This window comes from Stenella coeruleoalba, assembly GCF_951394435.1.
Source record: "Stenella coeruleoalba genome assembly, chromosome: 11".
Classification (NCBI taxonomy): domain Eukaryota; kingdom Metazoa; phylum Chordata; class Mammalia; order Artiodactyla; family Delphinidae; genus Stenella; species Stenella coeruleoalba.
Window position 1 is genome coordinate 7438783 of NC_137157.1, and position 25819 is coordinate 7464601.

The window sequence follows — 25819 nt, forward strand, 5'->3', positions numbered from 1 at the left end:
AATGTAAATTAAAATGAAAAAAATATATGCACTATGATTACAACCATATAAAAAATCAGACAAAAACAAACTATATATAGTTACAAAATATAAAGAAAGATATATGAAGGAAATATGCAAAATGCCAAAATGCTAGTAGTGGTTGTGTTAGGGTGGTAGATTACATATATTACTGAATTCTGTTTTATTTTTTATATAAATAAAAAATATTTTTAATAAAAAAATAAATATAAAAAATATATAAAATATATAAAAAATATATTTTTCCTACTTTTAAAAAATAAAAATACTTTAAAAATTTCTACCCAGGACTTAAATTAACCAGTATGTAGAGTACAGGCACCCCTTATTTCTCTTCCTTTGTCCTATGTGTTACTGTGTTGTCTGAACATATACTCCCAAACCTGCAGGCTAGGTGAGGGAATGACTCTTGTAACTGTGTTGCTAATGTATACTCTTTGGTTGCTGCAGTTATTGAAGGGTGAAAGCATTTTCACACTGAGGTCCAAGAATGAGGAAAACTACTTTTCTGGGTGAGGAAGGGTCTTACCTGAGTCACCTAAGGTGACACAGGATACCAATGTTCAGGGTCATTTATTGGAGATCAATCTACCAGTGTCCAGCAAAAGTTTAAGGCTAGGAATGTTCCATAAACTAGAGTAGGACCTGAATAAAAGAGCCTAGGGTAGCTCTGCAAAGTTCAAAGGGAGAAAGGTATTGGAGATTCTCTGGGGAGAGAAGCATGGACCACAAGACAGCAAAGATCACCCAGCAGAGACAAGTAGGGAAAGTCTTTCTTCCACACACACAAGGGTACATGTTAATGAAAGTCACTTACCACCTTCTTCAAGGCCCTCCTCTTGATCTTCTTCTTCCTCATCACCCTGATTTTTGTAATAAGACTCCCACCCTGACATGTTGGTTACTGCTCACAAGATGAAAGAAAGTGGAGATCAGTAACAACCAAATTTAAACCTAAAAGTTATCGACCCCTAGGCTTCTTTGAGGTCTGTTCTAAAAGCTACATGTTACTGCTGAGGAACGTGGATGCTGGATCCTGCTGCCTGGAGAGCTTGGTAATTGAGATGCAAGGTAAAAGGGCATGGGGATCATTCCTGAAATAGTCTCACCTTAGCTATCCCTTAAGGACAATTCAGGGCCAGTGGCCCGTAATGACCTCTCTGACGGGTGTGCTGGGGCAGCCTGACCTGGAGGTCCAGTCCCGCCTCCAGCATCATCTGGCATATGAAAATTTATTACTATCGTGCTTTCATCATCAAAACTTATGATCTTGGTCTTTCCTTCTTGCCTTTGTATAAGGCCAAAAGAGTGACACTGGCTACTCTGACAACCTTAAAGCAGACTCCAGGAATGTCACCAACAGCATGACCTTTGCGACCAAATCCAGAAACCAGAACTTCATCATTTTCCTCAATAAAATTCAAACAACCATCATTGTGTACAAAGGGTGTGATTTTTTTGCCATTCTTGATTAGCTGAACCCTGACACACTTCCTGATGGCAGAATTTGGCTGTTTGGCCCCTACTTTTTCAAGCACAATTCCCTTGGCATGAGAATCACCTCCAAAAGGGTTGGCCTTCAGGGCTGTACCCAAATGGGCTCTTTTGTACTGTTTATCATGCCACTCCTGGTCTCGTCGGCGGCTACGGAGCTTCCTGGCAGTACGAAGACCGCGACACTTGCCCAGCCTGCCTGCGCCACGGGCCTGAGCGAAAGAGCTCCGGCATCATCTGGATTTGAGAGATTCCCGGTCCAGTGTACTGCGTCCTTTAGCAGACCCACTTGTCCTCATCCCGCCCCCAAATCTCCCCCAACTCCTCAGCCAGCTATGCCCAGTGGGGTCTCAAACGCAGGCGGGCCTCCAAGGCCGGGTGCGCCTCCCCTCGGAGGAAGGAACAGGGATCAGAGGCCGTCTCCACCCCTCGGGTCCGCACACTTCTGGCTGACGCTGCCCCACGATGAGGCTACGGGGACGCGCAAGGCTGAGTGGGCAAAGCAAAATGAAGCCAGCCCTGGCAGAGAGCAACAAACACAAAACTCAGCCCCATTCCTACCTACCTTGAGCGTAATGAAGAGATCAATTTGGGCAGAAGGCGGGGCGCCGCACACGCGCAGGCTCCTGTTCCCGCTCCCAATCAACGCCCCTTACGTCATCACGCATAGCGCGCGCCTTTCGCGTCCAGGTGACACGCCCACTCTCTCAGGCGCTTTCCACACCCGTCCCGAACTAACACCACCCCGTCCGCGAAGCCCCGCCCCCTGGGAAAACCCGCCCCCCGCCGCCCGTCAGGACGGTACGCACATGCGCGAGAATGCGTCCCCGCCCGCGTCCCCGCCCCCGCTCCCGCCCCCGCCCCCGCCCAGTCTTCCGCGCGAAGCCGGCCGGACCCCGCTCTGTCACCTCACGGTAGTCGTTGCCGGTGGCGGGTGCGGGGGCCCGAGCAGCGCTGGGCGACCTCTACCCCGCCCCTCAGGCCGGGCCCGGGCTCGGTCTCCCAGCTCCCTCCGCTCCCCTCCCCCGTCGGGTACGGGAAGGTCCAAGCAGCTGCCGGGTGCCTGAGGGACTTAGTGGCTGCAGCCGCCACGGGTCCCGATGGAGCCGCCAAATCTCTATCCTGTGAAGCTCTACGTGTACGACCTGTCCAAGGGCCTGGCCCGGCGGCTCAGCCCCATCATGCTGGGTGAGGGGCTGGGGGCGGGCGGGAAGGAGGGCGGGAGCCGGGCCGGAGGGCGCCGAGACGGCCGGCCGAGGTGGGGAGGCCTGGGCCATGGCTCAGGGGAAGGCCCAGAGGATGGAGAAGAGCCCCAGTAGAGAAGGTGTGAGTCTGAGGTTTGGGCCCCCGAAGCCCCTCTTGTCCCTCATCACGTTTGAATCCACGGAGAGGGGATAAAGGAGTCACGCTCTCCCCTAGACCTTCAGAGCCACTTCAGCTGGGAGGTGGGGGAAGCCGGCGCTGGGTCCCCGTGGGTTTCCTGACTCGCTTGGGGAGCCCCCTACACTCCTTCCTCGGCGCTGTGGAGTGGAGGTGAAGATGCCTGCCGCGCGGTGCCCCTCGTGGTGAAAGGGACACTGCGGAGGAGAGCCTTCCCTCCGTGCCAAAATGAAACTCTTTGTGCAGTCTCTGGGGTAGGTGGGGAGAGAAAGCTAGAGCTGCACAGGGGCCCAGCCGTTGCCCCCAGGTAGAAGTAAAGTCAGGTCTACTGGAGCCCGAACTCAAGAATTCACCAAGTTCCGCCTGACAGTGCGGTCTTCTCAACAGCTTCTAAGTTAATTGCTTTTGCCCAGGTGGTAAGAAAGCAATTCTGGGGGAGGATTGGTTGCTGTTGTGTCAGTAAGGATTAGTAAGGGAAGTATTTCTGTTGTGCTCCATTAAACTACTTAACTGCCAGGAGAGAAAATCAGCCCTAGTTCAACATGGATCAAACCTCTTTATAACCCAAATACCAAAATGTCTTGTGTAACATAGGAATTGTCAGATTTGTGATTTCAGATGATGTTGGGCAGGAAAGGATTCTGGGAATTGAAAATTGAACAGCTTTGGCAACATCCATTTGAATGGCTAGTATTTCCTGGCTTCTATGGAGACATTAGAGAATGTTTTAGTTCATGTCATATCTGTGAGACAAGAGGGCAGAGATCAAGTAAGCAGGGCTACTTTTGAGTTTCAGTGTCCTTGAGTTTCTAATGTGCCTTAGTGGGTTGAACTTAATCTCTTAACCCTGGGGCAATGAGTGATTCCTATATTTGGCTTCACATCAGAATCACCTAGGGTGCTTGTTAAAGATACAGATAACTTCATTTCCAACATATATTGTTTTTTGTTTATTTTATTTTATTTTATTTTTGGCTGCGTTGGGTCTTTGTTGCTGTGCATGGATTTTTCTCTAGTTGCAGCAAGCGGGGGCTACTCTTCGTTGCGGTGGGCGGGCTTCTCATTGTGGTGGCTTCTCTTGTTGCGGAGCACGGCATGTGGGATCTTCCCGGACCAGGGCTCGAACCCGTGTCCCCTGCATTGGCAGGCAGATTCTTAGCCAGTGTGCCATCAGGGAAGCCCCCAACATATATTGTTAAATGGGAATAGAAAAAAATGAAGTTGGAACAGTTCTTTAAATATGCAGTTGTGTGTTTAAAGCAAAGGATACATGGTTGTTTAGGCAAATAATTATCTGGAAGATACATAAGAAAATTGCTAACAGTGGTAGCTTATGAAAAGAGGAACTTAGGGAATTCCCTGGTGGTCCAATGGTTAGGACTCCGTGCTTCCACTGCAGAGGGCACAGGTTTGATCCCTGGTCGGGGAAACTACATGCTGCACAGTGAAAGAAAAAGAGAAGAAAAGGGGAACTTGACGCTGAAGACATACATATATTTTCTATTCAAAATAAGCAAAGTTTTTTTGGCCACGCCGCACAGCTTGCGGGATCTTAGTTCCCCAACTAGGGATTGAACCCTCACCCTTGGCAGTGAAATCATGGAGTCCTAACCACTGGACCTCCAGGGAATTCCTGCAAAGTTTTAAACGTATGGATTCTAGAGTCTTATTACACACGTACTTAATAAGAATCTTTTGGAGTTTTGATCCAGAAATCTGTATTGTTAATAAGCTCCTCAGGTAATTCTTACGTAGCCAATCCATTATTAGAAGGTTGGGCCTAGATCTCCAACTGTTAAAATGAATAAGGCCAATCTGAAAGCAAACTAACAGAGTCACTGTTTGAGGAAGGTGCTAGTCACTAGTACATTACATCAGTCAAGTTCTGACTACACGTCTTGTAATGGAGCCATTTAGTTAGCTTGATCATAGTGAGGAGTTACTTAGGTATTTCCTAGACCCATAAATAAAAGCCTCCACCTTTACACTGGATATTTTTTTGTTCTGTTGTATACTAGTTATTGATTTTAGCTAAAGGGGGCCTTAGGGTCATTGATTCATGATTCATTCAGCAGACATTGAGTGTCTACTACGTGCTAGTCCCAGTGTTAAGCTTAACTGAAAATGATGTGATAAAGATGTTCTCTGTCATCATGGAGCTATTTAGTGGGGAAGACATTAAAAATAAATAAGCAAATGAAGTAATTACAGATCGTGATAAGTACTAGGTTGTGCAGGAAGCCAACTAGGTGCTGAGACAGAAAATAAGAAGAGAGACCTACTTTAAATAAGGGGATCAGAAGTAGTAACTTTTAAGTTGGGAATTAAAGGATGAGGAAGAAGTAGTCACAAGGTGGGTGGTGAGGGAGTTATAATGTTCCAAACAGAAGGGGGATTAACCTGCCAAGGCCCTCAGGCAAAAAAGAGCCTGGCCTGGTCTAGAAGTGGCCTGGCCTTTGTGGAGTTTGGTGGGTGAAGAGGAAGGTGCCATAACTGAAGGTGGAGTACTGGGACTCCCTCCCACCCCCCAAACCTTTTTTAATAGATGTGAAATCCTAGAAGACCTCAGCCAACGTCATCAGTTTGGCACATCTGATTCCAGTGGTATTTCTGAGAACATTACCTTGCCTGCAAATCTGATTCTCTCTTCTCTATCCCATTTTCTCATATTGCTTTTATGCCTTTTTCAAAAGTAATGAATAAAGGGTTATCAAAGGTGGTAATCATTACTTTCTAGAGTTAAAAACTTATGGAAAATGGGCATTGCCTTATGGGTGCATCCTATCCAGACATCACTAACCTTAAAGTTGGGTATGTCCCAGTTCTGTTAGGAGCCAACTATTAATTTCCCGTTCCTAAATATATTTGAACCTTTAAAAAATCAATTTGTTTCCTGATTTTTGCAATGAATTCTAGAAGCATATTAATAGCTAGATTTACTGAGTGCTTACCATGTGCCAGACCCTTTTTTTTCTGAGTATCTTCATGTGTTATATTCTTCACCACAAATTTGTGAGATAGGTCCTGTTATTATCTCCATTTTTCATTTGAGGAACCCAAGATATAGGACATTAAGAAATTTGCCCCCCACGTCACACAGCTGGTAAGTGGCAGAGCTGGGTTATAAACACAGGCAGTCTGACTTCCAGAGCTCATGTTCTCAGGTATTTTGCTATACCACCTTTCCTGTGTAATATGTTCCTTTATAATTGATGTAAAGTAGGTCCCTAGTTCAAGTTTATAAAGGCATCTCTGGCCAAGTGTTTCAAATTTGGATGAGGAAAATAGCTGGATTCAATGTGAATGTGCCATTCATAATCATAGTTTTATGATCATCCCTCCCAGCCTTCATTGTCCTGAACTAGTGTGACCTCATCAGCAGTGCCAACTTCTTCTTTTTTTTTTTTAAAGGGGGAACTTCATGGGTGGAGTGGCCTGGCTCTTTATCTAGTTATAGTAGCCTCTTATTATGACAGCTCCTCATTGTAAGACCCCCATCTAGTCTATTACAATCCTGATTAGACTAGATAAACCCAATGTAATTCCTTTCTCCCCTGAAACAATGTAGACTCCACAGTTTTACCCTGTCCAGTTTTCAGTCTTCTAGAATTGCTTCCTATGAAGGTATTCCTGCTCCACAGTCTTTCACTCATAATGAAGACAGTCCTGGAATTATCCTTATCACTCTAATCGAGTAGACAGCCTGATTGTACTTTTTTTTTCATAGTTACTATTTGCCTAAGATAATTAGCTATTATGATTGTCCTTCAGTTTGTCCTTTTAATAATTTTGGCTGCTCTTTAAATTTCTTGACCTCTTTCTGTGCTAAAGTACATAAAGATAATGGTGGAGGTTTGTTATATTTGTTTAATCGTGGTAAGGGATACTTTATATTTGTTGACTGTTTTCCGATCTGAAGTTTGTGTGCATGTACGTGTTCCAAGATCACATTTATTTTTCTTTACAAGTCTATCTCAAAATTGTTGTCAGGGGGCTTCCCTGGTGGCACAGTGGTTGAGAGTCTGCCTGCCGATGCAGGAGACGCAGGTTCGTGCCCTGGTCCAGGAAGATCCCACATGCCGTGGAGCGAGCGGCTGGGCCCGTGAGCCATGGCCGCTGAGCCTCCGTGTCCTGAGCCTGTGCTCCGCAACGGGAGAGGCCATAACAGTGAGAGGCCCGCGTACCACACACACACACACAAAATTGTTGTCAGGTTTAAAGACTTAGGCATATGGAATGTGTGTGTGTGTGTGTGTGTGTGTGTGTGTGTGTGTGTGTGTGTGTGTGTGTGTGTGTTTATGTATTTCTTGGCAGAATGCAATCAAACGAATATTTGAGATTTTACACTGCTCAGTTCCTTGCTTAATTCTGTAGTACAAATAGTAATGAAATAAAAGACATGGACTCTGTCCTCGAGGAGTTTAATTAGTTAAAAGTAATGCTGTGCATATGCAACATTAGATAACAGCACAAAAGAGATTATGATTAGGACTTCCCTAGTGTTGCAGTGGTTAAGAATCCGCCTGCCAATGCAGGGGACACGGGTTCAAGCCCTGGTCTGGGAGATCCCACATGCCACGGAGCAACTGAGCCCGTGTGCCACAACTGCTGAGCCTGTGCTCTAGAGCCCATGCTCTGCAACAAGAGAAGCCACCGCAGTGAGAAGCCTGTGCACTGCAGCAAAGAGTAGCCCCTGCTCGCCGCAGCTAGAGAAACCCCACGTGCAGCAGAAAAGTCCCAACGCAGCCAAATAAATAAATAAAGTAAATTTTAAAAAAATAAAATAAAAAGTGAATTAAAAAAAATAGAAATTATGATTAGATGCCAAAAAGGGGTGAGTGGTGAAACAATTATTTTAGGCCTTGAAAGATGGGACAGGCCATGGTGGGCTGGATGTGTCAGAAAGACTTAAGCAAGAACCTTGAGCTCCTGGAGGGCAGGAACTCTGACTCCCCTGTGTGTCCCCTGTGGCCTTTCAGAGCTAGTGGTCAGTAAATATTGATTATAGGAATGATTGAGACTTGAACTCAAGCTTAAAGATTAAGTAGAATTTATTTGAATCTGAGGATTTTTTATAACGTTTTAATGCCATCTATTGTGCTTTGTTTTAGATTTTTTTTTGTTCATTGTGTGCACTGTTTTACATCCGTCCAGTGAATTAATTTAGTAATTGTGCAGTTTCTTTCTGGCAAAATGAAAAAACACCAAGCCCTTCGTGATTCTTCTCCTGCTTTTCTCTCCACCCTCACCTGTCTCTACATACTGAACACGCTGTACATGAGCCTTTCTCAACTGGGTTCCACAAGAGAATTAAGCACTAGGGAAAATGATCTGAGTAGCTATTTTCTCATTCTCCCAATAGATTCCTCAGGGCATAAGGGCTTGATTCTCTTGCAGAACCCCAGTGGAGAAGGGCTGTTTCACACGGTAACAGGACTGAACCCGTTCAGTTCTTTTTTACCTCTAGACTTTTCAAAGGCTGTGCTCTCTGCCAGGAATACTTTCTCTCCCCATCTCTTAGCCTGGATAACTTCTGCTTATCCTTGAGGTTTCAACTGAAATGTTACTTCCTACAGGAAACTTTCCCTGTCCCCCACCTCGCAAATCTTGGTCATGTGTCTCTATAATGTGCTGATAACATCCTGTAATCTCCTTTAATAGCATTTATCATTCTATTTTTAAATTGCATGTTTTCTCATCTGTGTCCACTCCCCCAGCGCCAACTTGACTTTAAGCTCCAATGGGGGCAAGAACTCTTGAGTGTATCCCCAGAGTTTAGCACAGTTACTGGCATTCAGTAAATACAACCTGAGTAAGTGACAGGATGTTGCAGACCTACCTCAAAGCATTGCTACAAGGCCTGACTAATAACAACAAGCAGTGGTTAAGAGGGAACCTTCTGAGTACTGAAATAAAGAACTCACAAATTAGTTATTTTTATTCTGAGAAAGAATCCTGTACTGGCTCCAAGGAATCCTAGTGCTAGAGTATTAAGTAGTTTTAAATCTACCCTTTTTTGAGGATTAAAATACCCTCTTAGTTTTTAGCAATGTTTTGCATTTTGATTTTGTGATAACCTCTCTACCTAAAGGAGGGGCAACTGGCAATAGGCATTTTTTTTAGCCTATAGGCACAGAGGTCCACTTATGTTATACAAATGTATCCTTTTACCTTTTCCCACGTAGATTCGACATTTACCTGGTAGTTCCAGAGAAGAATAAGCTGATTTTTTGAGTTAACCCCTTCACATTGCTGGTAATCTGGCAAGTCACATTAAAACACTGCCAATTAAGAACACTTTGTCAGGGACTTCCCTGGTGGCGCAGTGGTTAAGAATTCGCCTGCCAATGCAGGGGGACAGAGGTTCGAGCCCTGGTCCGGGAAGATTTCCACATGCCGCGGAGCAACTAAGCCCATGTGCCACAACTACTGAGCCTGAGCTCTAGAGCCTGCAAGCCACAACTACTGAAGCCCGCATGCCTAGAGCCCGTGCTCCACAACAAGAGAAGCCACTGCAGTGAGAAGCCCTCGCGCCGCAACGACGAGTAGCCCCCCACTCTCTGCAACTAGAGAAAGCCCGCGTACAGCAACAAAGACCCAACGCAGCCAGATAAATAAATAAATAAAAAGAACACTTTGTCACTATGGGGTGAAATCTAGGAGGTGAGCTAGGGCTACTTTTGATTTATACTAATGAGCTAATACTGCCTGCCCCTGGAGTCCCAGCAACATCACCCACTTTATGCTTATTAATAGACATTTATTTAGCACCAGCAGTATACCAGGTGCTGATCTTGAGCACAACCCATAACCAGCAGGAATGTCTATATGCACAAGCTCCATTACCTTAATTGATGAGGAGGTAGATGGAGTATTTTCTCCTTGGCTTTTATGTACTGACTTTACTTTTTACAATCAGTGGACGGCTGACTAGTGTGGACCTCACTCTACATTCTTTGTTGTGCATGATGAAAAACAGGGCTAATATCCATGTCTTCCATTTGTTTTCTTTTTTTTGTTTTCTTTTTTATTTTTGGCCGCGTTGGGTCTTTGTTGCTGCATGCGGGCTTTCTCTGGTTGCGGTGAGCAGGGGCTACTCTTCGTTGCAGTGCGTGGGCTTCACATTGCAGTGGTTTCTCTTGTTGCAGAGCATGGGCTCTAAGCACGTGGGCTTCAGTAGTTGCAGCATGCAGGCTCAGTAGTTGTGGCTCGCAGGCTCTAGAGCACAGGCTCAGTAGTTGTGGCACACGGGCTCTAGAGCACAGGCTCAGTAGTTGTGGCACATGGGCTTAGTTGCTTTGCAGCATGTGGGATCTTCCCGGACCAGGGCTCGAACCCGTGTCCCCTACATTGGCAGGTGGATTCTTTTTTTTTTTAATAAATTTATTTTTTTACTTGTTTTTATTTTTGACTGTGTTGGATCTTCATTGCTGCTCACAGGCCTTCTCTAGTTGCATCAAGTGGGGGCTACTCTTTTTTTTTTTTTTTTTTTGTGGTATGCGAGCCTCTCACTGCTGCGGTCTCTCCCATTGCGGAGCACAGGCTCCGGACGCGCAGGCTCAGCGGCCATGGCTCACGGGCCCAGCCGCTCCGTGGCATGTGGGATCTTACTGGACCAGGGCACGAACCCGTGTCCCCTGCATCGGCAGGAGGACTCTCAACTACTGTGCCACCAGGGAAGCCCTTTTACGTTAGGTTTTTTTTTTTTTTTGAGGGGGCTACTCATTGCAGTGCACGGACTTCTTATTGTGGTGGCTTTTGGTTGCAGAGCACGGGCTCTAGGTGCATGGGCTTCAGTAGTTGTGGCACGAGGCTCAATAGTTGTGGCTCACTGGCTCTAGAGTGCAGGCTCAGTAGTTGCGGCGCACGGACTTAGTTGCTCCGCGGCATGTGGGATCTTCCCAGACCAGCGCTCAAAGCTGTGTCCCCTGCATTGGCAGGCGGATTCTTAACCACTGTGCCACCAGGGAAGCCCTTCCATTTGTTTTCATGTGCATACCTCATAGGCTTCAAAACCAACGCAACGGACGTGCCAGCAAGTTTGAGACATGCAGCCATCTGACCCACCCACTCTCCAGTTTGCTGAGGAAATCCTAGTGGGAAAACAGTCTGTTCCTATAGTGTGCTAATATCCACTGAGCCTAATTCACATCCCAAAATGACCTTGTGCCCCAATTCAATCTCAGACCCCCACCATCTACTCACCTACTGTACCTCAGTCTGGCTGAAAAAACTTTTTAAATCAGTTCAGTCCCACTTTACAATGCCTGTCACCCCCAGAGGAGGCCATGACCCTCATTCTTGTCCTCATGAGAGCAGGCCACTGTGTAGCCAACCTTACGTTTCTACCTGAGCTGCTCCAACAAGTACATGGTTACATCCTTTTTTTTTCTTGTCTTTACACTGGACAAACCATGCATCTTTATTTACCTGTTTGAAATGATGTTAATAAACATTTGTTCCACTCTATCATGTAAAGATGTGAGAATAAGGATAATTATGAAGCACTTTAAATTAAGAAAGGATGTAAATCCACTCAATCCATTTTAAATGTTGTTGGCTCCAAGTGTTTGGTAGACAGATTAATAAATGAAAGAATGAATAAGAGGATCTTTTTTCTACAGTTTCTATCACCATTCTATGGATGGATGTGATCTTAAGCATACCTTGATGTAGTTGAATAAGGAGGAAGTATAATGTCCAGCTTACAGATAAATTTAGTGATCAATACAGAGAATATCAAGTAGAATAAAGTAGGGTTTGTATCCCACAACTTTTGAATTGTTTTTCAGGTGTAAAATAAGTGGCAGGATGGTCTCTGAGGCCTCTCTCCAAAAACCCATTATTTTAGTAGGGCTGGGTTTGAACCGGTGCATCTGTACCTGCCACCTGTCCACCTGGGTCATTGAACATAGGCATCTGAGAAGGCAGTAGCACACTCAGGGTGCAATATGCCAGGGTTGCAAAGTCATTTGAGTAACAAGCCAGGGCAGCAAAGATTGGGATTAAGAACTTTGGCCTCATTAGCACTATGTGTCAACCACAACAGAGCTGTGCATGTAGCATCTCTGTTTCAGGTTCTTTGCTAGGTGCTAGAATTGCAAAGATGCATAAGAAACTGACCTTGTCCTTGAAACAATTATAGTCTAATGAGGGAAAAAGGTAGTTTCCATACCAAGGTACTATGAAAGCAGCCATAACACTTTCAAATCATGAAGGCTAAAAGAAGAGTTAGTTTTTGTTTGTTTGTTTTTATTTGGCTGCGTCAGGTCTTAGTTGCAGGATCTTCGTTGCAGCACGTGGGATCTTCTGTTGCAGCACGTGGGCTTCCTTCTAGTTACAGCGCGCAGGCTCAGTAGTTGGGGCACGGGGGCTCTAGAGCCCGCAGGCTTAGTTGCCCTGCGGCATGTGGGATTTTAGTTCCTCCAACAGGGAGCGAACCCAAGTTCCCTGCATTGGAAGGCGGATTCTTAACCACTAGACCACCAGGGAAGTCCCAGAAGAGTTAGTTTGTGGGGGGCATATATTATGTGCCAGGCGCTGTGCTGGGCCTATTTTGTGTGTCATCTCTTTTAACCTTGGAAATGTTATGAGGTAGACAGTATTACTATGCTTTTTTTTTTTTTTTCTGACAGAATAGGAAACTAAGGTTTAAACAATGCCATCCAGAAAAACTTCCTGCAATGATGGAAATGTTCTAGATCTGCACTGTCCCATCTCTAACTGCTAGCCACATGTGGCTACTGAGTACTTGAAATGCAGTAGTCAACTGAGGAACTGAATTTGTTCTTTTCATTTTAATAGCCACGTGTGGTCAGTGACTACCATACTGGACAGCTTAGGCTTAGAAAAATTCTCAACTTCTACAAGTTCATCTATATGATCTGGTCCTCGATTACCTCTGCTCATCTACTTTTCTCCTCCTCACTCACCAAGTCTAGCCACACGGGCCTCCTTAAGGTCCCTCAGATACACCTAGCATGTCCTGCCTCTGCATGGCTCCCTCCCTTGCCTCCTTCAGGCCTTTGCTCAAATGACACTTTCTCAAAGAAGCCCACCCTGACTATCCCTGAAACTCCCAGTGTCCCTTACCCTGCTCTTATTTTTCTTTATCACTCATTATTGTTAACCTACTATGATTTATTATGTTTATTAGTAGTATTTATTGACTATCCTATCTCCCCACCCTGTAAATACAATGAAGGAGGTTTATTTTCATCTCCTTTGTTTACTGATATATCCCTACTGCCAAGAATATTGCCTGAAGTATAGTAGTCACTTCATAAACATTAGTTCACTGACTGAACTGATAGGATTCAGACCTGGCCTGTCCACACTAGAACCTGTGTTCTTGTTCACTACACTGTACTTCTCATACAAGTATAGTGTTTTTCCCAAAGTAAATGAGAGCAGGAACAGTCAAGAGAAAGCAATATCCCTTATATGTCTAGTTTCATGCATCATTGCATGTCTCCAAGGAAATAAACAACAAATTGCTGCCATTTAGACAGCAAGCTGTTTTATAAGTGGCAGTCCAGAAGAGCACATCAGCTCTATTTAAAATGCAATGTTAGGGCTTACCTGCTGGCGCAGTGGTTAAGAATCCGCCTGCCAGGGAAGTCCCTAACGTTGCATTTTATTTATTTATTTATGGCTGCGTTGGGTCTTCATTGCTGCACGCAGGCTTTCTTTTGTTGCAGAGAGCAGGGGTTACTCTTCGTTGCGGTGCGCGGGCTTCTCATCGCAGTAGCTTGTCTTGTCGCAGAGCACGGGCTCTAGGCGTGTGGGCTTCAGTAGTTGTGGCTCAGAGGCTCTAGAGCGCAGGCTCAGTAGTTGTGGTGCACGGACTTAGTTGCTCCGCGGCATGTGGGATCTTCCCAGACCAGGGCTTGAACCCATGTCCCCTGCACTGGCAGGCGGATTCTTAACCACTGCACCACCAGGGAAGCACCTTCTTTTATCTTTTGAAAGTCTTCATCCTTTTCCCCAAGGAGGCTATCATATGTAATATCTCCATTTATCAAACTTCTGTGTACCACACACTGTGATGCTTTATACAGATTATCATTACCGGTTACAACAACTTTGTATTGAAGAAACTGTGGCTCAAGTTGAGTTAACTTGCCCAAGATCCATCGCTAGCAAAGGGAAAAAGCTCAGCTCTGAACCTGTGCCATATTCTTAACTGCCTCTGATGACACTATGCTGAGCCATCAATAGGTTTTCATTGCAGGACCCATGGTTTCTTCTGTCTCTTCCAAAAAAAAGAAAATTAGGCTACTGTTACCTTATTTTAAAAGCTTTCTTACAGGGGCAAAATAGTGCAACTTATGCAAAGGGAGAAGTGTAATCATATCACCTCTCCTTCCACACAGTGCCTAGAGTTTCATCCTTTAGAAAGTCACAGGGCAAACACTGAAGCATTGAAAGTATTCAATTCAGCAATCAATAAACAGTTACCATAAAATTATTACCGAAGGTGAATGAGTGATGTTTGATAATGTTCTCATGTCTTTCACTGCCCTTCCTCTTCATCCTTAGCACTGTGGAATCTCCCGTGGGCTACTGCAAAGACCTCCTCACTCTCGTCTGCTCTCTCTACTCTCTGTCCTCCAATTCATCTTCTATTCCTACAGTTATCTCTTAGAAGATACAGTTATCATTTAAAAACATGGATCTGATCAGGGCACTCTACTGCATAAAAACCTTCAATGTCCCACAGTGTAGGGCAGCCTTCAGTCCAGGTTTGCCCTACTTTGCTCACACCCTGGCCTGCCACTCGTCCTCTTACCACCATCACTGCACCCTTTGCTCTACCCTGCAAGACCTTAGTCTTTTTCACAACTATGCATTTGTACATACTATTCCCGCTGGCACAAATGTCCATCCCTCCCCCGTTTGTTCATTGGTTGAATTGCAGCTTGTGAAGGTAATTCTTTATCTTTATTATGTTTACCACTATTATGGAGCCTATCAACATTGTGTTTTAGTAAGTTACGTGTGTCTCTCTCTTTCCATTTGACTTTGGGCTCCTTAAAGGCAGGACAGTAATCTGTTCATATTTGCATTTCCATACCTCGCATCATTTCTGGCACAGAGGTGTAGAATACATGTGCATTGACTATTCCAATGGATGGCATCTGCAGTTTGCTCTCTAATTTTCTAAAGGAGTTCACCTCACATATGCTCCATGAAGAAGTAGACAATAGTTTTTCTATACTATTTTTAAGATTTTTTTTTCTTTTTTCTTTTTTTTTACTGTGGACCATTTTTTTGCTGTGGACCATTTTTAAAGTCTTTATTGAATTTCTTACAATATTGCTTCGGTTTTTTTATGTTTTGGTTTTTTGGCCACGAGGCATGTGGGATCTTAGCTCCCCAACTAGGGATTGAACCCACACCTCCTGCATTGGAAGGCGAAGTCTTAACCACTGGACCACCAGGGAAGTCCTCTATACTATCGTTTTGCTTTATCTCTGTAGATGAGACAAAGACATTAAAAAGGCAGAGTTGAGTTGACCCTAAAGGGGAAAGAAAAGCAGACATAAAATTGGGTACCTCTATACCAGTGTTCCATCTTGCATTCTGCTTAAGGATTCTGATTATTTTTTCAGCTTATTTAACACAACATACCATGTCATGACCTAAGGACCTTATTGGAGGAGAATTGCGTTCCTAGAAAGACCCCCAGGAGGTTTATAATGGGTTACTCTGGGTTTGACTGATGTTCTGAATTTACTCCGGCTGGGGGGCCGGTTAGTCTAGTCCCAAGTGGTTAAATCTGTTCTTTTTTTCTCCACAGGGAAACAACTGGAAGGCATCTGGTAAGCTGGGTGGGACTCCTTAATTGGCTGGTTTATGAAACCAAATAGCACCCATGCATTTCAGGTTCCAATCTGTGGCTTCCAGTTTGAAACCTAGCTCTCTCAAGTCACAAATCTTCAAGTTCTAAAGCAGTGGTTCCCAACCAGGAGTTATCAGTGTCTCGAGACTTTTGGGGTGGATGGGTGAAGGCCAGGGATACTGCTATAAACATCCTACATTGTACAGGACACCCCTCCACAATGAAGAATTTTCCAACCAGAAATATCAGTGGTGCAGAGGTTGAGAAAGCCTGTCCTAAAGAAAGGTGGAATTATGTCATGCACACCCCTGACCAAGCTTTCTAACTATGGAAGTCATGAGTATCCCACATGTCTGTCTTAGAACACATTCTACTTTGGTCTCTCAGACCCATCCCTGTCAGACACAAGGTGGTGGCTGGGCTCAGTTCCATTTCTGAGAAAACCTTAGGTCAGCATTCTGTCTGGATCCTAGAGCCTGCTGACATATTGGTTGACCAGAATGACCCTTTGCTTTGTTTGACTCGAACCAAGAAGTAATATGAGCACCTTCACCTGAAATAGTTTCACACTTATCATCTGGTCTTTCTCTCAACATGGTCCAGGTTAACTGCTCCTGTTAGTTTAAAAAGTCTGGGAACACACCTTGGTCTGCAGAGATTTATTTCAGTAATTGATTTGTTAATACTGGGGTGAATCTGTAAGGACTCCTCTCTGCTTACATGATCTACAGCGGTGGTTCTCAACAAGGGACAGTTCTGCCCCCAGGAGACCTTTGGCGATGTCTGGAGACATGTTTGTCGCCACAGCGGAGGCAGGTAATGCTAGTGCCATCTAGTGGGTAAAGGCCAGGATCTGCTGAACATTCTAGAATGCACAGGTCAGTCCCCACAACAAAGGATTAGCCAGCCCCAGATGTCAGTAGTGCCAAAGTTGAGAAACTCTGGCCTATGGTATTTATCTTACCTTTGTTTGGTTAGTTTTATAAAGATGTTGACCTTATAAGTCATATCCTTAGGCAGAAATCACTCTCATTGCAGTGTGGTGTTTGCTTTTTCTCGGACCAATTTTAAGCTTTCTGGCTTATTCTGCCTCTTCTCTGCATTGCAGGCACACCTCCATAGTTGTACACAAGGATGAGTTCTTCTTCGGCAGTGGCGGTATCTCCAGCTGTCCACCGGTGAGTGTCTTCCCCCACCCTGTCTGCAGTCTCGGGTTCCCATAGACCAGGAACTTTGTTCTCCTCTATAGTTCTGGCTTCTAGCCCAGTGTATACAGGCCTGTGGCATAGTTCCTCATGGTGACCTTAAGACTCAGCTCAAGAATACCCTTCCCAGATCTTCCAGCTAGCTGACTTCCCCTCTGCTCCCATGGTATTCGTGGTCCCTCTGTGTCACACTGAGCATGTTATGGTGAAATGGGCTGTTCCTGAGTCTCCAGGGGGAGCCCTGTGTAAGCTCCTTGTAAGCTGAGACTGTCTCTTCTGTCACCATCACCAGCTCAGTGCCTTGTGCATGGTGTGAACTCAGTCAATGTGAAGCTCAGTCATTGTGAACTATGAGGGCTCTGAGAGGTAAAGTGAGTTGCCCAAAGTTACATGGCCAGTTACAGCACCAGTACTAAAACTCACGTCTCTCTGACTCCAAAGCCCATGCCCTTTTCCAGAAAATTTGTCGGAGCTGTCTAAGGGTCGTCACAGGAGGTACTCAAGCAAAGACTAAAAAAACATTCTTTTTTAAAAAAATTTATTTATTTGGCTGCGTTGGGTCTTCGTTGCTGCGCGCAGGCTTTCTCTAGTTGCAGCGGGGGGGGGGGGCTACTCTTTGTTGAGGTGCATGGACTTCTCATTGTGGTGGCTTCTTTTGTTGTGGAGCACAGGCTCTAGGCACGCGGGCTTCAGTAGTTGTGGCATGTGGGCTCTAGAGCGCAGACTCCGTAGTTGTGGCGCATGGGCTTAGTTGCTCCGCAACATGTGGGATCTTCCCGGACCAGGGCTCGAACCCGTGTCCCCTGCATTGGCAGGTGGATTCTTAACCACTGTGCCACCAGGGAAGTCCAAACCATGCATTTTGATACTTATAAATGGGAAGTCATTTTTTTTTATCTCTTCCTCCCACTGGCCCCCCCACCTCATATAACAAGTCCTTTGTTAAGCCCACGTCTGTTCTATCTTGTAAGTGTACCTTAAACTAGTCTAATTCTCTTCATCTCATCTCATTTTTCCAGAGCTTTCACCTTAATCCAGGCCACCCTCATTTCTAGCCTGGACCACAGCAATTCATCTACTATTCCTTCTCAGTGAGTTCTCTGTACAGGAGGCAAAGTGATTGTTTCAGAATGAAAATCTGATCATGGCATTCCCCTGCTTAAGTCAGTACTCTGCCCGTTGCTCTTGGAATAAAAACAAGAAAGCTCAGCATAGCCTACAAGGCCCCATCTGATCTGGTCTCGGTCTCTCTCTCTCTGGGTGGCCTCTTTGCAGGTTGTGCCCTTCCCCACCCCCCTCTTCTCATTCCTTGAACCCACCTTGGACATTTAAACCTGTCCTCTGACTTCAGTCTACCTCCCTGACCCTTCATGTGGTTATGCCTCTCCATTCTCCAGATGAACTCAATGTCACTTTCTCAGCCAAGTCTTCTCTGACCCTTCGGACTGGGAAGATCTCCTGTCTTAAGTACTGACAGCAGTACTTTTTCCAACAAGACCCTATCGCAGCTCGTAATTATACATGGTTTATGGGATTTTTTTGTTTGCCTTCCCTGGTAGACTATAAGCTCCGTGAGGGCAAGAATCTCATCTGTTTTGTCCAATGCCTAGCATAAGGCCTGGCAGATAGTAAGTTCTCAATACATATTTGTCATATGAGTGAATAATAGGGGGTTGAATAATGACCTTTTAGTTTCTTGCAACTCTGACTACAATGGTTATCCTGCTCACCATGTTTTCCCCAGTGCCTAGAACAATATCAGGCACATAGTAGGTGCTCAATAGCTGCTATTGTGTGAATTTATGGTGTTTTCAGGGAGCTCTGCTCTGGAGTACTCTCCCTTACTCCTCAGTCCATTCCCAGCTCTCTCCTCTTCAGTGACCCTGTTGCTTTCCGCTTGGCTGGTTTCCCCCAGGACCTCGGTCTCTCCTTGAGTCTGCTATGGCAGTCTGTTAACCCATGGCTGAGACTTTTCTGTAGGTCTTTCGGGGACCATTAACTCCCTTGCCAGAGGAACCCTATCACCTCGTTAACTTAGCCTCACAGATAAAAAAGGAACTGAATTGTGGAAATATTTGCCAGCCTGCCAGCTTCCTCACAGTTCTTCACATTTTCCCAGTGTTACAAGGGATATCAAGTGTGTCACAAAAAAAACTGGCTGCATACATTATGAATATAGACCTGGAAAGATGGCATGTCAAGTGTGAGCCATTTCTAGTCGTCCTGTTCTGCCCTCGTGAGTAGGCATGTTGGGGCCAAAGGGAGACTTCAGATTCCGGGTTTCTATCCTTTTATCAACTGAATGAATGGACAGTGTCAGGAGTCTGACCTGCAGGAGACTAAGCTTCCCAGGGCCCTGCCAGAAACAGGACACCTGACTTCTTAGCCATGTTGCCAGCACGTGGCGATGGAAAGTCTCCAGGGAGCTCTAAGCCATTATAACCTTGACACAAATAGGAACTAACTCTTGGGCTTCCCTGGTGGCTCAGTGGTTAAGAATCCGCCTGCCAATGCAGGGGACACGGGTTCGAGCCCTGGTCTAGGAAGATCCCACATGCCGTGGAGCTACTAAACCCATGCACCACAACTACTGCACTTGCGCTCTAGAGCCCACAAGCCACAACTACTGAGCCTGGGTGCCACAACTACTGAAGCCTGCACACCTAGAGCCTGTGCTCCACAACAAGAGAAGCCACCGCAATGAGAAGCCCGCGCACTGCAACGAAGAGTAGCCCCGGCTCGCCACAACTAGAGAAAAGCCCAAGCGCAGCAACGAAGACCCAATGCAGCCAAAAAAATTTAAAAAGTAAATAAAGGGGGCTTCCCTGGTGGTGCAGTGGTTGAGAGTCCGCCTGCCAATGCAGGGGACGCGGGTTCGTGCCCCGGTCCGGGAAGATTCCACATACTGCCGAGCGGCTGGGCCCATGAGCCATGGCCGCTGAACCTGCGCGTCCGGAGCCTGTGCTCCGCAACGGGAGAGGCTGCAACAGTGAGAGGCCCGCGTATCGCAAAAAAAAAAAAAGTAAATAAATTAAAAAAAAAATAATAACTCTTCATCTGTCCTGGGTGCTCTGAGAGTTAAAAGTTGTTGGAACAGGACATTTGTGGTCTTCCACGGGAAACCACATGAAAAAATTCAGTGGAGAGAGTGATTTACTGACTTTCTTTGGGTTGGCTTTTTTAGGGAGGTACGTTGCTTGGGCCCCCAGATTCTGTGGTTGATGTGGGGAGTACAGAAGTCACAGAAGAAATCTTCCTGGAGTACCTGTCCTCCCTGGGGGAGTCTCTGTTCCGGTGAGTGGAGACAGGGGTGGTGGTTAGTTGTGTCTGTCTCCCCCACTAGATGATTGGCCCGCAGGGGCAGCCACCAGGTCATTTCCCCCAGAACACTCAGCGTGTTTGACCCGGTATTTGCTGAATAAATATGAAGGGAAAGCAGTTAATTGTTACACAAAAAGAGCTCAGCATTGCCTCCAAGGCCACTGTTCCATCCCAGCATATGTACTGCTGAAACTTTTGAGGAAAGGAAGGGCTGTTTATTCCTTCTGATTAAAATCAGCTGCTGCTATTTCAGCACATGCTGCTCTCAACAGCAGTATTTTATCCTGAAAATCAAAAACGGAGTTTGTAGAGAGGCTGGGATAAAATACAAATTTGAGCATATTTTCTCTTAAAGAAACTTTAGTCAATTTGAAGTGTTAAACTCTAACCCTGTAGCTCTGATTTCGTGACTATAAAGATTCTCCTGAAACTGTGGAGGAGCCAAATGTGTTTATTTCATCCTTCCCTTAAAATGCCCAGAGTGGCAAATCAGGCACTCCTTTTGGGTGTAAGAGAGGGGAAATCGCAGTCCTCAAATTCAGCTGTGCTCACCATTCTGTTACCTGGTTTGAATGGTTTCCCATACATGGTTGCTGACTTTCATATCTGTTTCCCAAACCTCACAATGTACAGAGGTGAAGCCTACAACCTCTTTGAACACAACTGTAACACCTTCAGCAATGAAGTGGCACAGTTCCTGACTGGCCGGAAGATCCCTTCTTACATCACTGACCTTCCCTCTGAAGTTCTCTCCACGTAAGTGGCCTCTGTCTCTGCCTTTGAAATCCCCATTCACAGACAGGGCCTCTCCTCTGGCCCACATCTGCCCCCACTGTTCTCAGCAGAATCCTCCCAAGCTGGGTGGGGTGTCATGATGGCAGCTTCTAACATAGAACGCCACCATTCTTTCTACTCTCGGGTGCTCACCTGTGTTACCTTCACCCTCCTTGGAGTTGGACCAACTCTATCCTGACCTGAGTGCAACTGCAGAACTTAGAAACCCAGTTGACGCTGGCCCCAGTGTTTGTACAGAGTCCTGGTATCTGTCTTCCCCATTGCACATGAAGCACGCCACTCCCCAGAAATGCCCACTTAAAAGGCGGTTTAGATAGACGAGCCAAGAGTAGGTCAGAGAATTAGTAGGGTGGCTTGTTTTGAAACTGTTGTTCGTCCTTCTTCCCCTGCACCTTGAGTTCTTTGACACCTTCAAACCTCCTAATCGCCCTCGTACCTCGTAGCGCACAGTCAGCCTTCGGTAGATGTTTTCTTCAAAAATACTGTGTAGCCCCTCCTTCCCTGATGTGGTCCAAGCTTTGTGGGCCATCATCCAGGCACCCCCAATGCCATCACACCCCTCCCTCCCTTTGCTGTTGATTGCATTCAGGCAGTCTCTGCCCACTCTAGGACCGGGTCCATTTGCTGACTCTGACTCAGTTTCTCCTGAACTGGGGACCTGTTCAACAGGGATCCTGGCAGGTTTAGCAGACTCAGCAAGGTGAGCTGTTCTTCGCACCCAGGTAGGAGCCCCTCAGGAAAAACTTACACAGGAAAGAAGGCTATTGTCTGTGTCGAGCTGGTGAGGAGAGCCCCACGTCCCAGTCCTGGCCCTGCCTTCCTATTCCTTGGTGGGTGTGTTAAACACCACAGCATTGCTGAAGGATCTAGGTTATTGGGCCCTGAGCAAACCCGAGTAGCTGGAATGTTCTTGCTATTATTATTTGATGGGTGGGGTTCCTGGACTTGTTGGAATTGGGGTTAGTATTTCTTCGTTTCATCAGTTTATGCTTTAGAATATTTCATTTCCTTTGAATTTGGGGATGGTTTTCAAAAATGGCAGTATCACCGAAGAAAAAGAAAGCCAGTAACTGAGATGTGTTGTGGGCAACCGGACTTAAGGTTGCAGTAATCTTGGAAAGTCTCTAAGACTACAGCATTTGTGGTCTTTTTTCCAGCTAAGCTACTCTGAGAGCAAACTGGGAGCCCTTTATACAGTGGCATTAACACCTTCTGACATCCTGCACCTGTCATTTTTCCTGAGTATTCCCTGTACTCCCTAGAAGACCTCAGTTCCCTGAGGAGTCCAATTATGTACCATCCTCACTTCTGACTTTTTCTTTTTCATATCCTTTTTCTTTTACCTCAGCTTCCTCACTTAAACTTTATCTTCTTGTACCGTGAGAATTAAAAATACAAGTACAGAAAGTACAGAAAGCTCTAGTTCCCAGTACGTCACCAACCTTTTCAAACCACAGCTAACCAGGAGGCAAAGGTAGTACGATGGTAGCATTTACTAAGGAGGGGACACCAGGAGTAAAAATGCAGAGCAGCTATGTAGCGATCCCCTCTATGAAAAAGGATGGGTGAGATAGGTGAGAAAATTAAATGGACTGTAGCGAACTTTTTCCTGGCGTGGCAGTGCTGCTGCACGTGTGGGCAGAGCTGGGCGCGCCGGCCAGCTGTGGCAGTCTGCGTCCGAGAGCCCACTCCAGCTCCCGTGTCTGTTCTCTCTGCAGGCCCTTTGGACAGGCCCTGAGGCCCCTCCTGGACTCCATCCAGATCCAGCCTCCCGGAGGGAGCACGGTGGGCCGACCCAACGGCCAGAGCTAACAGGACTGCATGGGACCGCCCTGCCTCAACAGGGCTTTTCCTTTTTAAACAAAACAAACCCTACCAGATTTCTATTTTATAATTTTACATCAGAGCTAACAACCAGGGAACGGCTTTTTAAATTTCCCAGGGAAGGAGATCATCAGGCTGCATGTAGAACAATGCTGCTAAGAAACAGAACAAAATGCCATTCCTTCTAATAGTATTATACTAATTTATTCAGGCTGTCTTGTCTGTGAGTTCACTTTTGACACTGCTTCCTAAGCGTCCTCCACACTGGAGAAACAGAGGGCATTTGTTTAAGCAGAAAGCAAGAGACACAGTCTAGGGGAGCCCCAGCCCAGAACCTCTTTCCAGAGAATGCCCACGCTCTACCCAGGTTGCCACCACCTATGGGACCCAGGTGAGTTTTACATTATCCATGACCTGGAAACGGTTACTCTCCACCATTAAATGAACCAAAGGATTTGGTGCACATGGGGCCAGTTTCAGGATGACTAAACCAGCCTAAGTGAACTCTTTAGCCATGATCTCTCTCACCTTCCCTCTCCTCCCCCAAGCAAGGCCATGGGGTGGGCTGGAGCAACCCAAAGCCTCAAGATGGAGGGGGAGTAACAGCAAGTGTCAGGCCAGAGGAAACAGGATAAAGCCATTCCTCCCTCCACCTAGACTGATTGCCAGTCCTCTGACATCAATCTTGGAGAACCTGCTTTGCTGTCTACAGGCTGCATTTCCTCAGCATAGCTGACCTGTCATAGTTAATGAAGGTCTGGAGCAGCAGAGACCTTTTGTCTGCAAGTAATAATGTAGGTTATTTGCAGTCACTGTACCCACCCCACCCAGACCAATATGCAGTATTCAGCTAGGGGCCAAGGGGGAATGATTCCCTGCTCTTGGAAAATATCCCTGATGTAGCAAGAATAATGATGCAGAATCAAGGTGGCAAGAAAATTTAGAGTTATTTCTGATATGGATTTTTACCTTATCCTAAATGTGTTTTGAAGGCACGTGTTATTTCTGGTGTCATTCTGACGTTAAAGAAGCAAGGTTGAGGGCATGAGTGGGCATTTTCATAAAGAGCTGCTGCTAGGAGCTTATAGGCAACAAATAATCTGGAAGTTTCTAATCTGGAGAGGCTTTCATATTCTCTTTCTTCACGTGAACCTCCTTTAACTTGGGAGAGTGAATGTGGAGAAGAACTCAGAGCTGCGTGGTACCTGAGTCCCAGCCCTGGCATCCTCGGGCCCCTCATGCCGTGGCTCCTGCCACTTCTCAGACTTGAATTATGTTCTCTTTCCTGGCCTCTGGCCTGCAGCAGGTGCCTTTCCTCACCAAAAAGCTGCTGCTCACCTCTGGCCTCATCTCCTCCCATCTCTGCCATTAGCCATGGCAATTGGCATCATCAGGGTCTCAGCTAGAGGACAAGATGTTATTCTGCCTTAGTGTTTGCCTGTGACCTGACCAGGGCACGTCCATGATGACTAGCTGTGATGTCAAGTGACATTTTGGAACTGTTAAGATTGGAAGCCAAACCAGTGAGCACTTTAATTCTTCTCAAGACCCACTGATTGGCCAATGTGCATGGTAATAATACATTAGAGCAGAAACTATCAGGGGCTGTTATTTAATGTTGACCGACTGGCAGAATTGGGCCGTGGAGAATGGGTTTCAGGCTGGCTTTCTCCTGGGAGGGCAGCATGTGGATCAAGGCCATGGCTCTGCTTCTCGGCTGCTGGGTTTCTCTCCTTTTTCAGCTTGCCTTGCCCAGCGCTCTCTCCCTTCCAGGCTCCTGCTCCAGACCTCTCTGCCCAGGGCACTCAGCTCTGGCCAGAGCATGATGGGCATCACAAACTCCTTCTCTTCTCCCTCCTCCCCCACGTCCAGGCTCAGCTGATTGCTCTCCTTCCAGTAGTCACCTCCAGACCCAGGGCTGTACCACGAAGTTAGCCTGAGTGGCTCCCCTGAGAGACTTTGAGTCACTTGGTTCATTGAAAGACACCCTTCATGTGCAACAGCCACTTGTGCCAATGCCTGTGCCTTAGGGTTTGTGGGGGGAGAAGGAGGGATCAATAAGCCGTCTTCTCAGCTCTGCAGGAAGGCAAGCCCTCCCTCCCCCACCCTAGTCCCACCATCACTAACTGGAAACCTAGTCTCAGGCTAGGAACCCCCCCAGCCCCATCCTCACATTTCTCTGTCTATCCCAGAACCTCAGGAGCCTGCTCACTGTGACCAGCTAGCTCCACATGGGCGTGCGCAGGCAAGCAGGATGAGAAAGATGTGTGTGACTATATCACACAGGTGGACACCTCTATCAAGGTCCATTGGTTTAAAGGGACAGGGAAGGAGGAGGAGGGATGAGACTGTCACCCCCTCCCAGAAATAAAGTTTGTACCTTTGAGATTCCTTTTCGCCCTTGAAGTCAAACTAATAATTGTGTCTAGTACGGAGGTGTTTGCTGTTTTTCTTTGGTATTTTTTCTAATGCAATAAACTCATTTCTGCCTGCGGCATCTGGGTAGCGCTTGAAGGTCTGGGTATGCATCCACCATGAAGCAACTCCAGGCTGCTGCTTCATCTGTCTCCCTCTGAGCCTAAATATGCTGAGTCTGGCTATGCCGCCTTTGCTTGGTTGTACACCTTGTGGATAATAAGTGTCAAGAGCAGAGAAGAATGTATGACTTTCACCATTGGATTATAAAGATGGGGAAAGGGCCCAGAGAGAACTCGACTTGCCCAAGGTCACCTCGTGACTGGGGGTGGAGTAAGACTCAAAAGCCTGACCTGCTGGCCCCAACCTCTGAGATCTCAGAGGACCTCTGACCTCACCAAGAAGTGTTCACTTCTGGCTTCAGTTTGGCTGTAGGCTGGGACTGTGGCCCCAGGGATCTCTCCCCACCTTGTTACTGTCACCTCACTGAACAAGTGTTGGGGTGGATGGACAGCTCTCT

General features: G+C 46.3%; 3 protein-coding genes across 7 annotated transcripts in view; 1 reads left to right on the plus strand and 2 right to left on the minus strand.

The window, feature by feature from the left end:
* The window catches only part of XRCC6 (X-ray repair cross complementing 6), a 29566-nt gene extending 27350 nt beyond the window's left edge, over positions 1-2216 (minus strand). For 2 of the 4 annotated variants that reach the window (XM_079938212.1, XM_079938213.1), the window contains exons 1-2: positions 2081-2216; positions 839-925 (exon numbers count right to left, since the gene is read on the minus strand). In XM_079938212.1, coding sequence (XP_079794338.1) covers positions 839-880 — 42 coding nt within the window. In that variant the 5' untranslated portion in view covers positions 881-925; positions 2081-2216. Of the gene's footprint in view, positions 1-838; positions 926-1582; positions 1718-2080 lie in introns of those variants that run through there. The other 2 variants (XM_079938211.1, XM_079938210.1) reach the window with 2 other exon arrangements.
* On the minus strand, positions 934-2176 carry LOC307193928 (small ribosomal subunit protein uS12-like; the record flags this gene model as incomplete). The annotated part of the gene is made up of 2 exons (XM_079936538.1): positions 934-1740; positions 2172-2176. The coding sequence occupies 2 exons, from the start codon at positions 2174-2176 to the stop codon at positions 1284-1286; spliced, it is 462 nt and encodes a 153-aa protein (XP_079792664.1). The 3' UTR covers positions 934-1283.
* Positions 2217-2382: 166 nt separating the features above from the next.
* On the plus strand, positions 2383-25379 carry DESI1 (desumoylating isopeptidase 1). 2 transcript variants are annotated; one of them, XM_079938150.1, is made up of 6 exons: positions 2383-2703; positions 15698-15719; positions 16848-16917; positions 20129-20238; positions 20899-21021; positions 22779-25379. In XM_079938150.1, the coding sequence occupies exons 1-6, from the start codon at positions 2616-2618 to the stop codon at positions 22870-22872; spliced, it is 507 nt and encodes a 168-aa protein (XP_079794276.1). In that variant the 5' UTR covers positions 2383-2615; the 3' UTR covers positions 22873-25379. The 2 variants fall into 2 exon arrangements, with proteins under 2 accessions (XP_079794276.1, XP_079794277.1); XM_079938151.1 differs by lacking the exon at positions 16848-16917 and having other exon boundaries at positions 20808-21021.
* The last annotated feature ends 440 nt before the right edge of the window (positions 25380-25819 follow it).

Coding starts and splice junctions, on each gene's coding strand:
- DESI1 (XM_079938151.1), top strand. CDS start 2,616: ATGGAGCCGCCAAATCTCTATCCTGTGAAGCTCTACGTGTACGACCTG. Junction 20,239..20,807: donor CTGGGGGAGTCTCTGTTCCG/GTGAGTGGAGAC, acceptor CCTCAAATTCAG/CTGTGCTCACCATTCTGTTA. Junction 21,022..22,778: donor CCCTCTGAAGTTCTCTCCAC/GTAAGTGGCCTC, acceptor TTCTCTCTGCAG/GCCCTTTGGACAGGCCCTGA.